The sequence below is a fragment of the Cydia strobilella genome, chromosome 1, assembly GCF_947568885.1.
Source record: "Cydia strobilella chromosome 1, ilCydStro3.1, whole genome shotgun sequence".
Taxonomy (NCBI): Eukaryota; Metazoa; Arthropoda; class Insecta; order Lepidoptera; family Tortricidae; genus Cydia; species Cydia strobilella.
Window position 1 is genome coordinate 14,453,273 of NC_086041.1, and position 18,638 is coordinate 14,471,910.

Sequence of the window (18,638 nt, forward strand, 5' to 3'; positions counted from 1 at the left end):
TAAAATGCGTTTTTCCCCGCTTGTTTTAAAGGATAATAGACGGCTTTCCGAGCTAGTGAGGGGAAAAAGTATTTTGTAAAACAAGCAAAGCGTCTGGAAGACTTGTCGTCAAGCTCACTATACTTATTAACCTATTGAATGAGCTGATGCCTTTACTGAATGAGCTGATGCCTTTACTGATACTGGAAAAACGATATGTAAACATACTACATACCTATACGAGGCCTGGACGTTAGTGAGATGACGATAATTCATTGCTGGTGTCCTACTTTGTTACCTACGTATAACATGAGTTACACCTGATTATCCATTACTTGGGCTTCATAGTCGCCTCCAACCTCCCCTTATAGCGACCCCTTTCCGCACACTAAGTTTACCTTAAGTTCATATGATGAGTGGTTACACTTTCTCGTAACTACAATGTGTTCTATAATTCTAAATTACTAATATCTTTGGACGAAACCCTTCGTATAATTATGATTGAACTTCACTTACATTAGCCATGAACAATTTCCTCGGATCACTGTTCACACTGAATACTGATATCACAATGAATGTTAGTCCCAATCTACAAAAGACACCTCATTATTCTAATAACACCATAAGAAAGTTCTTGAATAGATCCTAAAGCAAATATCACTCTTCCCGTAGCTTTGTTCGCACACAATCTCCTTTTCTTACTGTCGTTCGCACGTATACCCTCTTGTCTTACCCTCAAAAATCACAACAACCTAGAAGCGGTTATTTTACTTAAACGTGACTACGAGCGCCATCTACTCCATCACGTTGGCAGTTATTAGCCGATTCGCGATATTCGCGACAAGACTAACCAAACTACCTACGGTTTTCTTTGTAAGTAAAAGTCGGCTAAGATCATGTAGCTCTGACAGATCAACGCAAAACCATCGCAAAATAGTTGTAACTCGAAAATAGAACAAGATGTTTTAAAATTGTATGATTTAGGTAGGTATAATGTTTTTTAATTAATTTCTAAAATATCTGTAAGTACATACATATATACCTACATACATAAATAGACTGCTAAAATAAGAACCCTTCCCATTATAAAAGAAACAGACATTATGGGATTCCTAATATTCCTATGATTCATGGGAATCATGGGATACCTAATTAACTGATTTCCTGTAACTACAATTGTACGGTAAAATTACACTCAAACGCCATGAAAGAGGTGACTTGGTATTGAAATACTCTATAGAGTGACATATTTTCATTGCTATTTAGTGTGAGTACTATAATTTTTTTAACTATTCTTATTGTACTCGTACTGATACAGTGTAAGTGTGTGTGGTTTGCTGTTTCCCTAGTTTAACCACAAGGAAGGATACTTTACTTAACACCTAACTACTTGTTATTAGGATAGAATGATGAAAATTAATTCAAATATTAAATCGGCAGTTAAAGGAAAGGCAATTAATAAATATTACTTAATGTAGCTAATGTTGCACAGAAAGTCAGGATACTATTTAAAAACTTATTTTTAGGGTTCCGTACCCAAAGGGTAAGAATGGGGCCTTATTACTAAGACTCCTTTGTCGGTCCGTCTGTCCGTCTGTCTGTCACCAGGCGTCGTAGCACGGTACGCTTATCACCATGCCTGTCACGTTCTAACAAGTATGTGAGTGCGAAAGTGACGGACTTAGTGATAGGGGAACCATGCTGCGCGGGCTGGCTGTATCTCATGAACCGTGATAGCTTGAAAGTTGAAGACGCGTGGCTTAAATTCGAATGAAGAAAAATCTTCTGTTCGAATTTAAGCCGTCACTTTGACATAGAGTGCCCATGCCATATACTATATACTAGTACCGCGTCGAGCACTCGGACGTTTACCTTACAATCTATGTTTTAATTATTTGCTCGTGTTACAGGCCTACAGGCCACACCCGTTTTAGATCGCTTCAAGATGCCTGTCTTTTTAGTTAGGTTGTTTAACCCGTGGAGCGCCCCAGTATTACAGTAGTATGGAACTCCTATATACTAACTACTATCACACGTGTGATAGTAGGGTGCTCCACTCCACGGGTTAAATTAATAATCAATAAAACATTCAGTCAATTAAGTATATAATAATTACTATAATTACTATAGTTACTTATGCAAACAAAAGAGCTCCGAAGATTGGCCATGTATTCATAGTTACCTATTGTGTTTACCATACCATTTTATTCTCCGTATAACCACATGTCATATGCAATTTAGATTTTTTAAATAATTATCTAAAAGGTACATATATTATTTTTAATTAACATGACTGTCTAACGTTGAACCTTTCTTCCAGTGTGCACGAGGTAGACGCAGCGGAACACGAGCATACGAACGACACGATTGAACCATCTATACTTTTTAAATCGCTCAAAAAATATTATAATACGGAATTAAAAACGCATAAATTATTGCTACTTAAGCTAAAAAATCGAAGATAAGACCGTAAAGCAAAGTAAGGTTCTTGACACAATTCTTACCAACATGGACATAACGACGTTATCACCAGAGGACTTCACCGAGTATAATTTCCTCAACGAGTCTCTTCAATTCGTGAACGGCACATCCAAGCCATGCGCCACCCCACATTTGGGGAAAATATTCAGTATAATTCTGAAGGTGGTGTACGTCATCGGCATCCTGGGGAATGTTGTTGCGATCATGTGTCTGAGGAAGGGAGAGAAGAGAGTACGCAACAGGAAACATTTGCTGCTGCTTACTTCCTTAGCCTCTAACGACATCGTTGCCTTGGTAAGATTTCCTTATAAATATGCAATATAATTTTCATCAAACTTGCTCTTTACGCAGGTTTAGATGAAGAAATAGCAAAAAAAATCGCTAAGGAGGAAAAAAGTATATAATTTAAGTCATATGAACTAAGAAGGTTATAAGTCAAACTTTTATTTAAAATCAAGCATTAAATGAGTTACCTATTCTTTAAAAATAATGATTGTTTATTTATTACTTTTTTACAATTAAAATAGTTAAATTTTAATAATTTAATGACGTTTAAATATTTTTTACACAATTATAAATCGTGGCTATATGCCGAATGGCCTATACATATGGTATCTTCCGTGCCTTTTCGCCAAACAATAAACAAAATGGCGGACGATAATATGTAATTTTACCGTATTTAATACATTTCTCTTGAAACTGTTTTTTTTCTTCGAAAGTGTTAAGAAATATAGTTAGTAAGTAACTAGTATTTATTTACCAGTTAGACTCTACTTATCAAAACAAAACCGTTCTTGTCGATGTCAATAACCAGGAAGATTTGCATTCTAAATTTTAGGTAAACGAATGAATTTTAAATATGGGGGCCACTTTTGGGGGGTAAATGAGAAAATTAAAAAATTAAGTTTTTTAAACTATATCGTGTGACATATCAATTATGAGAAAGCTCATTGTGAGAATCTGAAATTACCATCCCCCCCCCCCTTTATCTCCGAAACTACTGGGTCAAAAATTTTGAAAAAACAACACAAAATAATTCTCAATAGTCAAGCGTGAGTCGCACTTAATTATTTAGTTTTTGATCCGACCCCTAGGGATTTTTTAAAAACATTTCACTCACGTTTCACATTAAAAATATATTGTTAAAAATTGTGTAATGTACGGAACCCTTGGAATACGAGTCCGACCCGCACTTGGCCGGTTTTTTAATATTGTCTTTGGTTACCGCGATAGTTAATCATGAAATAAAACCATGAAAACGGATTATATCGCGTATATAATATATTGAATTTATACATCCCGACATTTCGAACCCTTTACAGCGTTCGTGGTCAACGGGTGGCACCCGTCACCCGTAAAAATATTATAAATTCAATATACGCGATATTATAATCCGTTTTCATAGTTTTATTTCAAATTTTTTGTTGAGGGATGAATGGGTCCTTATTTGTCACAATAAAGATAACATAACAATAATTATTGTCGACGCGCCAACGCTTGATAATTGGGTCACGACTGAATTAACATCATATTGAACCGTATGTTTGCGAATCTATTGAAACCTGAAACTGAAGGGGCGATTGACGATTTATTTCATTAAGGATGACTCACGCCAGACCGGGCCGGGGCCGGGCCGGAGCTTGCGTCGCTTCGTTTTATATGGAAAGTACCACGTGATCGATGCCGTTATAGAAAATGTCTGCCCAGGCCCGGCCCGGTCTAGCGTGAGTCATCCTTTATTCGTTCAATTCAAATTAGAAAGCAACTAAGCAAAATTAGGTTAAACAGATTTGTTTAAAATAAATTATACCAACCACATTTTTCTTATAGCTTTTGGCTGTGAACATGTTAAAAAAACGAAAAAAAAAACACAACCGAATTGAGAACCTCCTTTTCGAATTTTAAAGTCTGTTAAAAATTTAATTACTTACTTAAGTACGTTATGAGCTTATGAGTTATGAGTAACGTAATAGTAGGCATAACGAGTTAATGATTTAATAAATATTTAGGCTTCACTTGCGTAAATAATTTAGTCAACCTACCACAGCTAATGTACAAAATGATTTAATTTTTTTTTGCCACGTAGAGTTTTGCACGCATTTTAAAAGAGAAAGAATGTCACCGAACTCGTGAGAGAAAAAAATAATTAGGACTCCGCGTACTCCCAGTATCCAACCTGGATTGGACGGCTAGCCTGTAAGTTAGCAAATTTATCTAACACTAAGGTACAGGAAATTAACTCTAGTAATAAACAGTCTTGGCGTCTTATTTAATCGTGCCTCGCTGGAATTAAGTGAAAATTGGATTGATCTTGTAATCCCTATAAACTCCCTGCAAGAACATAATTTGTCATTGTCTGATCAGCCAATAATTTTTATACTGTAATAATGTACCTAATACTTATAAAATATCCGGAAACTACAATTCTCATCGCTATCCTTTAATCCTATAAAAGATAAAACTGATCCTTTTTGAAAAGAGAGTAGGTACCAGCGCTAGCGCTAGCGCATGAAAAATAAAATATGATATTTGGTATATTTCCTAGTGTCTTGTTTTCGAATTTCTAATTGCGTTATTCATAAACTCGATACTGGCCAGAATTAGCTAATGAATCGTTTGTTATTATCTGTCATTTTGACTTAAGTAATTTTTAAGAAAGGAATAAAACATAATTTAACTAAATCAGGCCCGTAAAGTTTTATGAATAAGAGGGTTTTAATGTTAATTTTTTTTGGCAGGCGGGCATGATGGCATCGATGTTGGTAGCCGAGGCTATCCCGTGGGTGAGCGCGACGCGCGCCTACTGCGCCATACGTGTGGTTCTGCGTGTGTTCGGCATCGGCAGCGTTTGTATCGCCGTCACTATGGCGTTGGAGCGGTACCTGGCACTCACCAGGCCGTTTCTCTATCAGAAGGTATGTCTGTGTATGCAGTGTATGTTATCAGTTTTGTCGAGAGAGACCAAATGTGTCACGTGTGTGCGCGCGCGCACTGCACCTTTCTCATGGTGCTACGTGCTACCTATTTGTCGGCTCTAGAGTTGAAACTTGAAACCTTTCAAAGCAGCTTCTTAGATGACCTCATTAGACAAACCATGATCGGAGATTTATAATATTTTGATACTCAATACGGGTGACAATAATTTACCTACCTAGCAAATATTTAGATGATCCTTATGTATTAGCGATATAGTATATTATGTAGTACTAGATTATGTAGTACCTATAAGACGAGAGTCGCCCCAGAATACCCAATTACAAGTGAAACACTGCATTAGACGGTTATAGAGTATTTAACTACTAGTCAAATCAGTTTCTTTTTTCGAACTGTCAAAACGATTTTGCTACTATGGAATTTATATGAAACACTAGCATGTGACGTCACAATCAAATTACCTGTCTCGTGCTAATATTGACACCCGAGCACGCGAAAGATAACAAAATTGAACCACGAGTGTAGCGAGTGGTTCGTAAAATGGAATCTTGAGCGTTGCGAGGGTTTCAAGGCACGAGGGTTAAACAAATTTTGCCACCGAGTGATACACAAAGGGTTTCACCACACCAACACAAGGAAAATACTAATTGTAAAATATCAAACAAAATCAAAGCAAATCGATTCCAAATGAATCATATTAAATATTTATCATTCAAAATCATAATTTAAAAGTCAATTCTACGAGCAAACATAAGAAAACAACTCAAAATTTGGATTTGATTACTTTGCTTGCTGGTGTAGTGAAATAGTTATTTGTTATACAAGGGTGCAAAGTTGTATTTTACCCGCGAGTGTGGAATTGAATCCTGAGCGTAGCGAGTGTTTCAACACACGAGAAGTAAAATACATTTGCACCCGTGTGTAACACAAAACTTTTCCCCTCACTATAGCGAGGAAAGTGCAACATCCACAGGCGTTAGATTATCTTCATCACTGGAATCACTCATTTTCTTTACGATAATACGATATTATAACAGAAAACTGGAAGTTGTGTATTTTTACGTGTCGGAGTCGGTGAGAAAATTTTTGTTGACAATGTTGACATTTCTGATGATGCGTTTTGAAATTGCATCGACTCAACTTGTGCGTTCAGAATTACATTTAACATCATTTAATAAAAACAAATATTTCTTATGGAATTTAAGGTTTATGACTTAAAATCATTAAATAAAAAATCATTAAATCATTAAATAAAGCTAAATTTGGTATTTTTTATTAAATTCTCAAATCATTTATGTAATGATAATTATGAGCGTTTTACGTTTTGTTAACTGTCAAAAGCTACTTAAACACGCTCCATCCAAGGTCAAATTACTTTCCCCACTAGTGGATAAAATTGGTTTTACCCCGCTTGTTTTAAAGGATAAAAGACGGTTTTCTGAGCTAGTGAGGGGAAATAGTTATTTGTTATACAAGGGTGCAAAGTTGTATTTTACCCGCGAGTGTAGAATTGAAACACGAGCAAGCGAAAGGATTCTATAGGTGAACCACGAGCGAAGCGAGTGGTTCTAAAATAGAATCCTGAGCGTAGCGAGTGTTTCAACACACGAGAAGTAAAATACATTTGCGCCCGTGTGTAACACAAAACTTTTCACCTCACTATAGCGAGGAAAGTGCAACATCCACAGGCGTTAGATCATCTTCATCACTGGAATCACTCATTTCTTTACGATATTATAACAGAAAACTCTGGAAGTTGTGTATTTTTACGTTTGTCGGTGAAAAAAGGTTTTAAGTAAAAAAATTGTTGACAATGTTGACATTTCTGATGTATGAAATGTCAACGATGCGTTTTGAAATTGCATCGACTCAACTTGTGCGTTCAGAATTATATTTAACATCATTATAAAAAAACAAACGTTTCTTATGGAATTTTAAGGTTTATGACTTAAAATCATTAAATAAAGCTAAATTTGGTATTTTTTATTAGATTCTCAAACCATTTATTTAATGATAATTAATATCGAACGAACCATTATCATGAGCGTTTTACGTTTTGTTATCTGTCAAGCTACTTAAACACGCTCCATCCAAGGTCAAATTACTTTCCCCACTAGTGGATAAAACGCGTTTTTCCCCGCTTGTATTGAAGGATAAACGACAACTTTCCGAGCTAGTGAGGGGAAAAATACTTTCTTGCTATATGGCAGGTACTTATCTACGTGTCTTCATCAACAATTATAATGTATGAAATTCACTTAGGTTCTATGATTGTTAGAACTACCTACCGAACCTCGAACTACTGCCTCGAACAGTTAATTAAGGGCCGGAATACAAATGAATCTGTTAGGCTTATCTGAACAAGTTGAAGATTTGAACTTGGATAATTTGAATTAGTTTCCAGAAATTAACGAATTAAGCATATATTTAGAAACTACATGATTAATAGGTACCTGATATTTCCTACTCATTGTTATTATGTTTGAAACAACTTGTAGGTATGTTTATTCAATTGAAGTAAAACAAAAACCCAATTCAATTTGATCTTATCCTCTTACCGCCCTTCACCTCGCCGTAAACATTCAGCAATGGGGCGAACGCGGCTTACGCGGCACATGAAGTGACACCCGTACGTAACGTCACAGAATAAGTAAAGTAATAGTATTATCATACAGAATGGCCACGCACCGCCCCGCCCCGACTCGAATTACCTCGCCCTGCGACAGCAGATTGACGGCCGTTCGCCGGCCGCTCAGGAGTCGTAGCACGGTACGCTTATCACCATGCCTGTCACGTTCTAACAAGTATGTGAGTGCGAAAGTGACGGACTTAGTGATAGGGGAAACCATGCTGCGCGGGCAGTATACTATTTTTAAGCAACTTACTCACTCTATGACGCATGCCGTGTGTAGAGACGTGTCGTTCACACAGAAACGCAAGTGATTTTTGATGTATAGCGTGTCCGCCCTGTGGTAACGTTACGTTGCTCTGCTGACCTTGTCGTCTGCCCTACTTGTTGTACCTTTAATACCTACAGGTGGACTTGCGATTAGAAATTATTCGTCTAAAGACAAAGATGTCTTTATTACTACGCAGGTCTATTTACTTAGTGAAATAAAAATTGAGTTTACCTAAATCTGCGCTGCCTAATTTGCCAACCTATGTATTTACCTACTATTCAGCCTGTTATGGTGCTGTTATGTAACGCGGAACTTAGATATGCTAAGTAATTAATTAATCGAGGTCTGAATCATTCGCTGGATTTTGGATCGAAAAAACTAAAGCAAATTAAGGGTGAGACAGAGAATAACGTTTTAGTAATTCAGGCGCTATGTTTACAATTTTAACCGTATGGCAAATATACATTGAGGGCAATCAGAGTGTAGCTTTGAGGTTGCCAAGCCAAGCAACCAAGTCAGGTGTCACGGTGCTCAGATCGTCAGCAGGCCCAGGGTATGAGTGGAGATTCCTCTCCGCATTCGCAAAGTGGGGAAGCCGTCCATCCCCATTTGTGTGTGGCTGAATTGCAGCGGCCGTGTCCGGTTCTCAGCCTGTTCAGGCGGCACCAGATTTTACGAGGGAGGTCAAACCCTTTCGGTTTTGTAGTCGGGTCAGATATGTGGCTTCCCGGAGTTGCCGAAGCAGACCATTCCGCTTTCCACCTATCCGAAACGTTAAAGCTGCTCAGGCTCTCAGCTGCAGCACAGGGTGGATTCCGGGATTTTAGTCGCCGAGGGGGTGGGCGGCAGAATTCCTCGTGGGCAGGCATTGCAGGGTTATTGGTGATCTTCTTAGCTTCCCTCTTCAACGCCTGGAGTCGTCGGAGATGGGGAGGGGGAATGTGACTCAATGTGTAGATCGGATAGGGCCAGAGATGCAAAGCATGGTCTCGTTAAGCTTAAGAGGCCGTAGTCGATTTTGGAGCAAAAAGTTTAAATTGATAGATTTAGTCGTTGAAATTATACACGTTTTGTTACGTAATATCTAAATAACAAGTATTGGTTTCTATTAGCACGTCTTCTCATCTTGCTTTTAATAATGAGGTCGCGAGCGAGCGTCACCAGTAATATATGAAGAGAAGGGTTAGTTTTTAAAAAATCATCAAAAAATTATGGTGGTATATTATACAAATTGATGTATAAGAATAGTTTCAGCAAATGTTGTAGATTGTTTAAGTATCAAAATTACGTTGAAATTAAGTCGATTTTCAGATAAATTGTCACTTGTTTTGAAGTAATTTCTGGAGAAAATTGAATTCGTTTAACTTTCATTTCCTCGAACTCTAAGTCATATAACAAAAATGTAATCTGATAAAGGTCAAGTACAGAATATGCATAATACAAATTTACCATTTTTAGCAGTCCAAACTTTACGAAATTTATAAATAAGAGCGACAAAATCAGTGCTTTACGCGCGTTTGCCTAAACGTCCTTCAGAAAAAAAATCATTACTAATGTAGTGATTCCTTTTTATAAAAATTGATCTGATAAAAGGCAAGATAAGAAGACGTGCTAATAGAAACCAGTACTTGTTATTTCAATTTGGTAACAAAAGGTGTAGAATTTCATTGACTAAATCTATCAATTTTACATTTTTGCGACTAAAATCGACACCGGCCTCTTAACGTCCAATGTATGGGTATGTGCAATTTCGAGCCACACTGGTGCGCAGTATTCTGCTGCCGAGTACACAACCGCGATTGCGGAGGTGCGTAAGCAATGAGCTGAAGCTCCCCAGCTCGTGCCGCACAGTTTATGTTTACAATATCACTCAGCATGGTCATGGGTTAGATTTTCTAAAGATCGCTAATAGTTGTAGCTTACTTCTCGCTTAATACTTGTGACAAAATACGGGCCTATACCTATAGTTGCAACCGCTGTGTGGCGCTATATGTATCGTGCACGGTGCCATTAAAAATCTAGATTAGAATGGATTAGAATTACATATACGTAGTTGGTCAAATCAAATTGTCAGTAAATAAGAACAAAAAAAAACTATACTCATCCTTTTCTTTTGGGTGCTAGTACTAGTGTAAGACAAAGATAGTATGATTATCTCTGTCTATGTTTGAAATGAGACAGTCCTTTGACAAACTATATATAATTTTTATCATATAATTATGCTAAACCTACGTCAATGTTTTATACTATTTTTCTAAATATGGCTGGGGTTATCGCGATGCCAGTGCCATACCTACCACCCAAATGGCGCTTTGTCTCAGCACCACACACCGCCAATGCACGGTTATATTATTGCTATCAGTAATATGATTTAGTCATTTTAATTACAATTATCAAGCTTACAATATTTTTAGACGTAAGTAATGATGGTTGGCTTTAAAACACGTCGAACGTGATTCGCGGTAGGCCCTCTGTTTTCCGTGCTCTTCTCTGTTTCTCCATGGAGAACAATTAGATTGTAACAGATACTTTTGAACACAAACTGTAGAGATATATCTCTATTTGGAAAAGTATTCCAGGGTGGCTGTTGATGCTGACTGTATATACATATATACATATAGTTTGTAAAAACTATATGTAATAAAGCTGTCACGCCCCCACACGATGTAAATTATGGGACCGTGCACGACGACAGAGCCACACAGCGGTTGCAAATTGCAACTATAGGCCCGTATTTAGTCACAACTATAAAGCGAGAAGTAAGTAAATTGCACATCGTAATAATTTCAGTGAAAACTACTGAATGGATTTTTGTACGGCTTTCACCTATGAAAAGAGTTATTCTTGAGGAAGGTAAAGGCATATAATTTATAAATTTTGTATAAATTGGTTAAAATATGACGATATTTGCTAATGAAATCAGAAAAAAATCTCGCTGGCTAAGAGCTTTAATCACAGAATAACTAATAGTACTACCGTACAGAAAATTCACTCCTTCACAAAAGCCAGATTTAGGTATAAAATTATACCTACACTCGCCGCCTGTAAGCAAAAGTGAAACTTAGAACCGCGCACGAACCGTGAATCTTCTTTGCGCGCCGCAGTTTTATGACCGAGCTGCGAGTGTCGGCACGGGGTTGTCACTTGACAAGTTTTTGTACATAGGTACAATTTAATGGCAAATTTTATGTTTACAGGAATTACAAACGTTGATTCCGTAAACATAAATTTTTTTGCCGGAGATAGTATGTCTGATTCTCACGGAAGTAGATATGCCACAGAAGTACTTATTCCTTTGAAAATATGTCGGTCAATATAGTCCGGAATTTAAAAAAAATGGTTTTTCTGCTTCCTTGTTCTTCCATTTATTCAGACATCCGTAAACAGAACATTATCTTTTATACAGATTAGATCGCGATTTAGGTTTCGAAGCCATTGCGTATTTACAATTTTGCGCGAGCGCCACGTGACACGACTATCGTGCGAGCCGAGCGGCAGCCCACTGCCATACACCTGCCCGGGCGGTGCGCCGGATTATCAACTGAAATACGTTAGTTATATTAAACATTTCATACAGATTACAATAGTCCCTTACACCATACAATTTAAATGAATATCTCAAGAGTAATCGTAAATTAAGGTTCCATTTCGAGCCATATACTTGTATGAAATGTTAAAGACGCTAACTTCCGTTAGTGCCTATTTTTACCACCTTATGCGCTGCGATCGCGGACTTCGCACGGTGCCAATTAACTGTAAGAATTGAGTCGGGGCCTGTATTAAGCGGTAGTAAAGTTACAATACTGGCGACAAAGCTTTTTTTGTCCTGCGCGCGTCAGGCTGACGCGCGTCCTTGTGCGACTTAGCAAAGTCTTAATTAAGCAATTACTGTAACACTGCGATCGCGGGCAGTGGCGCTGTTTGTTGTAGTTCCACACGAAGCTTTCGGAGCGGTAAGGTTTCTGTACCCGTAGAATATTACGAAAGTTCTTTTTTTAGGGTTCCATACCCAAAGAGTGAAAACCCTATTACTAAGACTCCGCTGTCCGTCAGTCTGTATATCTGTCCGTCTGTCACCAGGCTGTATCTCATGAACCGTGATAGCTGTACAGCTGAAATTTCCACAGATGATGTATTACTGTTGCCGCTATAACAACTAATAGGTACTAAAACAGAATAAAATAAATATTTAAGTGGAGCTCCCATACAACAAACTTGTTCTTTTTGCCGTTTTTTGCGTAATGGTACGGAACCCTTCGTGCGCGAGTCCGACTCGCACTTGGTCGGTTTTTTGAATCTATTACTTTTATATACTTACACTTTTTTACACATTTTCAGACTTTTTAAGAGAAAAAATATACATACAGCGGCTTTCTTATATAATTGAATTTAATTCGTCTTGATATAGGTACCTAGACGTATAGTCCGATAAGAGATTGTAGATTATTATTGAGGGCGCCACTTCCTACGTAACTGTCACATTTTTGACGTAAAATACAACCATATAGTATGGAATTTTTAGTTCCATTTTATTTAATTACTACTATATTATGTCGCACTTGGTTCTTATGAATTAGTTATATAATTAAAACCGATGATTTGGGAACCGTTTGCGGAATAAGGGCCTGGATCCCCGCTCCGGGTCATTCTTGGTGCAGAGGTTATTCATTGCGGTTCAGCGTGGTAATGCGGCGAGCGTTTTGGGCACCTTTGCGCCGGGGATGACGCGGGGTGGGATTTTTGACTGACTCTTGATTACTGCTTTGTGTTTTGTTTTGTATTTGTGTGTGTTTTTTTTTATATATTAAAATATATTAGGTATTGTTGATGAAATTGTATGTAGATTTTTTTAGATTTTAGGTATTTATTAATATTTGTATAATTTTTGACATTGTATTTCTGTATTGTGTTTTAATGTAATAAAATATTTTTTTATTAAAAAAGAAGTATATAACTCCCTAGGGAGTTATAGCATTTTTTCACAATCCATAACTCCGACGGGAACTATATAGGCCTTTAGCCTTCAGTACCTAAACCTGCATGAAATAAGATCTTTTCGAGAAAATGTGATGAAAAATGCATAACCCTTAGAGCCGATTTTTCAGTCCCCAGTGAAACAAACGGATAAGATTTATTTATAACCGGGGCTATTAGGAAGTATCATTGTACAAGGGAGTACCTTCGCAGCGCTTTGTACGTACGTCTTTTTACTAAGAGAAGTTTTTTGCAATAACTTAAAAACAGCTGGACCGATCATGTTCGCTATAGTTTTCCCAACGCGCTGTCAACTCCGGCAATCTCAGGGAGATGTACAAGGCAACGAAGACCTTGGCCGGGAACCGGAACCGGAGGAAGAAGAAGCCCTTGAAGGACAAGAGAGGCCAGTTGATTGTGACATCAGAGGGGCAGCTTCAACGCTGGCGGGAGCACTTTGAGGAGATCTTCCGAGTCCCGAACGACCCCGTTATTACAGACACACCTGCCGCCAGCTCGCCCACACAAAGGCTGGACATTGATGTGTGTCCCCCTACAGGAGAGGAAGTAGTGAAGGCCATCCGATCACTGAAGAACGGGAAAGCCCCAGGAGTCGACCTCATCACAGCGGAAATGCTGAAAGCTGACATCTCTACCGCTGCGAACGCGCTGACGCCCCTACTACGGGACATCTGGTCAGCCGAGGAGTTACCCGACGACTGGAACAAAGGGCTTCTTATCACCGTGCCCAAAAAGGGAGACCTCAGTGAATGTGGCAATTGGAGAGGCATCACTTTGCTCCCGATTCCTTCTAAGGTGCTCTGCAAGATCATCCTGGACAGGTTGTCGAGAGCCGTCGAACCTCTTCTTCGCAAAGAGCAGGCTGGATTCCGACCCAACCGATCGTGTACGGACCAGATCAACACCTTGCGCATAATACTCGAACAAGCATCAGAATGGCAGAGGGAAATGTACTTGACCTTTGTGGATTTCGAAAAAGCCTTCGACACGCTGCGATGGAGCTGTATCTGGGACCGGCTGCGTGAAATTGGAGTCCCCGAGAAGATCACCAACATGATTAAAGCCATCTACAGGAAGTATTCTTGTAGGATGACTCACGACGGCCTCGTCTCGGAGGACATACCGGTCCATGCGGGTGTTCGTCAGGGGTGTCTCCTTTCACCTCTCCTATTCCTTGTCGTCCTCGATGGCATCATGAATAACACCACCAACAGCAAGCGCCGCGGCATAGAGTGGGGACTGTCCAACGTCTTGGAAGATTTTGACTATGCCGATGAACTATGCCTATTGAGCCACACGCGCGCCGACATGCAAGCCAAACTGGACGACCTACGGCGAGACGCTTTGGAGGTGGGACTAAAGATTAACATCCGGAAGACCTAGGAAATGAGGTTCGGAGCGACGAGCTCGTTGCCGTTACTCATCGGCACAGAGGGAGGGGAAAGCAACCTTCGCACAGCTCCGTCCGGTATGGCAATCGCGGAAACTGTATAGGAGAGTTAAGCTCAAGATATTCCGGTCCACCGTGAGGACCGTATTGCTGTACGGATGTGAGACGTGGAAGGTCACTAACAACATCTCGCGTCAGCTCCAAGTCTTCATCAACCGCTGTCTTCGCCGTATCCTTGGTGTATACTGGCCCGAGAGAATATCCAACGTAGATCTGTGGGAACGTTGCGGTGAGACTCCGATCGACCAGCAGATCAAACGCCGCAAGTGGAACTGGATCGGCCACACGCTCCGAAGGGACCCGGATCACATCCCTAGGCAAGCCCTAGACTGGAATCCCCAAGGAAAGCGGAAACGTGGTCGCCCTAAGCAATCCTGGCGGCGGACGATCATCGCAGAGGCGGCGACCATTGGCAAGACGTGGAGCGAAATGAAGCGCGAAGCTCAAGACCGAACGGGATGGCGGAGCACTGTGGATGCCCTCTGCCCCAGCTAGGGGATATAGGACCATCAAAAGTAAGTCATAGTTTTCATTGAAAGTATTTATTAAGCTTTTATTTCACGATTTTTTATTTTTATTTTTTGGACCCATGGTTTAAAAGTTAGAGGCGGGGGGCGTTTTTTTTTCGGAGCGATTATTTCCGAAGATAAACTTTATCAAAAATGGTTTTTGGAGACCGTTATTCGTTTTCAAAGACCTATCCACCTATATCCCACACTATTGGGTCAAAGCAAAATAAAAATAAATAAAACCGGCCAAGTGCGAGTCGGACTCGCCCACCGAGGGTTCCGTACTTTTTAGTATTTGTTGTTATAGCGGCAACAGAAATACATCATCTGTGAAAATTTCAACTGTCTAGCTATTACGGTTCATGAAATACAGCCTGGTGACAGACAGACGGACAGACGGACAGCGAGTCTTAGTAATAGGGTTAGTATAGTAATCATTTTGTATGGAAGGTACCCTAAAAAAAAATTTTGAGTTTTTATTTTACCGTTCTGTCGCCATGCATGATTTATGTATCCATGCCAAATTGCAGCTTTCTAGCACTTACGATCACGGAGCAAAGCAGCTGACGGACAGACGGACATGGCGAAACTATAAGGGTTTCTAGGTGACTACGAAACCCTAAAAACATACATGTTCGTAAATGGGTCCTTCTCCAATATTTGTATTGTGCCATTACGTGACGCCGTTTTTATTTCCCGTATATATCTTCAGATGAATCCGAGACCGCCTTGTTTTTCTCCAGTTGTAGGTAGCCAGTTTTATTCCTTCAGGCGGGCCAGGACAGATTCGTATTAAATCAGTTGAGGTTTAGGCCTTAATCTGAGTAAGTACGACTATAAAGTTGCCAGTTTCTATTTAATTCGGATTCTAAATAGGTTCGATTATGAGTAGGGCATTTTCTAATTATCCAAGTTCCTAAAATGTTAGGTTATTAAAATCTCAAATTCCTAGCACTTCAGATTCTTATTATGCCGAATTCTGAGGTGTGAAAATCACATATCCAGAATCTTATAATTCCGACTTCCGAAGTACGACCGATTCAATGTTGATCGGATTATGTTATAGGCTTTATTCTGAGAAGGTCAGATAATATGCCAATCAAGTCAACTGTCAAATGGAAAGTAAAATATTAGTTATATTAATTTAAAAAAATATTTTTAGGGTTCCATACCTCAAAAGGAAAAAACGAAACCCTTATAGGATCACTCGTGCGTCTGTCTGTCTGTCCGTCTGTCACAGCTTATTTTCTCCGAAGCTACTGGACCAATGAAGTTGAAATTTGGTACACATATGTAAGTTTGTGACCAAAAGACGGACATATAACGGAAACAAATTAATTTTAAACAAGGGGGCCACTTTTGGGGGGTAAATAAGAATATTAAAAAATAAAGTTTTTCAAACTATATCGTGTTATATATCAAATGAAAGAGCTCATTATGAGAATCTCAAAAATATTTTTTTTATAATTTTAGGATAAACAGTTTAGAAGTTATTCAAGAAAATAGGCAAAAAATGACCATTCCCCCTTTATCTCCGAAACTACTGGGTCAAAAATTAAAAAAAAAATACACAAAATAGATCTTTACCTACACACACACACAGGAAAACCTATTAGAAATGTGCAGTCAAGCGTGAGTCGGACTTAATTACTTAGTTTTTGATCCTACCCCTACGGGTTTTTAAAGACATTTCACTCACGTTTCACATAAAAAATACATTGTTTAAACTGTGTAATGTACGGAACCCTTGGAACGCGAGTCCGACTCGCACTTGGCCGGTTATTTTCATATATTGTACAGATATCTAATAAAAAAAAAACAACATACCACTTCTTTTCAGTAGGTAGTTTAGAAATACAAACTAATTCAACTTAACTAAAATCCTCTTAAAGTTCGGTCTTTACGTCAAACGCGTTAGATAAACCAAACTCATAAATTAAACGCCATTTCAGAATATTTCAGAATCACTGGAAGATTCACTCTCGGAACTTGTACCGCTAGACTGGCTCATTTTTGTCGATGCCAAATAAATCCCTCTTTACGTTTCTTTCATAGCTCAAGTATCTTCACTTTACTAAACCACTTCGATAAGAGGTCGAAAGAGAAAGGCATATGGTATAAAACTCTAGTTAGTGAACCGCCGGCGCCGAAGATACCCTGGTTTTATGACGCTCAGCTAAATAGACAACTTGTTGTTACAAGCATGCGACTGCGCTCCGGGCACATGCCGCTTAATGTGTTCGGGCACCTTATCAGAGTAGTGGATTCTCCAAACTGTTCAAGTTGTGGGGTAAGAGAAGATACCTACCACGCATTGGTGGAGTGTGCTCGGATCGGAGTCGACCGCAGAGCATTTGAAACGCAAGCCAAACTTAATTTAACTGACGTGGGCTCATGTAATATTTTGTTGTCGAAACCTACGTCTAAGCAGACTATTACATTGTACCACCTAATACTAAAATTGTTAAAGTGTAGACATTAATTATAATTATTATGTAATTCTTATGAGGCCGGCATCATCGCTCAGCGACGAAGGCCTTTTTTCCTAAATAAAGATTTAAAAAAAAAAAAGTATTTCGCTAATGCTAACCAGAACCAACCAGACGTATGGTAGGTAGGTATTAATAAAGTCAAAGATTTATCTACAGTAATGCAAATATATATAAATTAATTTTACGACTTTGTAATGAAAACCCTTTGCTTGCTCGTCACGTGCGGTTTCTGATTCACAACACCATTGCTGTCCAGTGTGCCGCCACGCCAGTTAGCCCGATTCGATCACGCAAATGTAATGTACGTATACCTTATACTTATAGGTATGTTTACACGTCAGCATATCATCATATCATAAGGTCTGTACTTCGTACTCTACATAACTTCTACTTTATAAACTTTGGCGGCTACATTTACAGAAATAATAATTTAGTAAGTTACTAAATTATTATTTCTGTAATTATTAATAATTGTAATTACTAATAGTAACTACCTAAGTATACATCCAGCACTATTAAGATGTAGCTAAACTGAAGAAGTTACGATGCAGACAGAGATGCGATTACCGATTACCTATTACCGATCATGAGAATCTCAAGGACTAAATAATTTTTAAGAAAAAAAAACCGATTTCCATGTGGGATGCCGGTGAATGATTATTGTTGATGGTGCACGATTTCATACAATTGATACAATGAAATGATAAAAACAGCATCTTTTGCCTATGTATCCTTTAGCCGAAGGAGGAAAAACCACGCACTTTTCTAGCAGCATTTCGTTTCTGTGAGGATCGCAGTTCAAACCTAACCTAACCCACTTTTCTAGTAGCATATCGTTTCTGTGAGAATCGCAGTTCTAACCTAACCTAATTATCTGATAGCAGTTCGGTTCTGTGAG

At 38.8% G+C, this 18,638-nt stretch overlaps 1 protein-coding gene across 1 annotated transcript in view; it reads left to right on the forward strand.

Annotated features, from left to right (window-relative positions):
- Positions 1-2,353: 2,353 nt before the first annotated feature.
- The window catches only part of LOC134746292 (prostaglandin E2 receptor EP3 subtype), a 38,616-nt gene continuing 22,331 nt past the window's right edge, over positions 2,354-18,638 (forward strand). The window contains exons 1-2 of the mRNA XM_063680660.1: positions 2,354-2,754; positions 5,199-5,375. Of these exons, the coding sequence (XP_063536730.1) occupies positions 2,488-2,754; positions 5,199-5,375 (444 nt within the window). The 5' untranslated portion in view covers positions 2,354-2,487. The remainder of the gene's footprint in view (positions 2,755-5,198; positions 5,376-18,638) is intronic.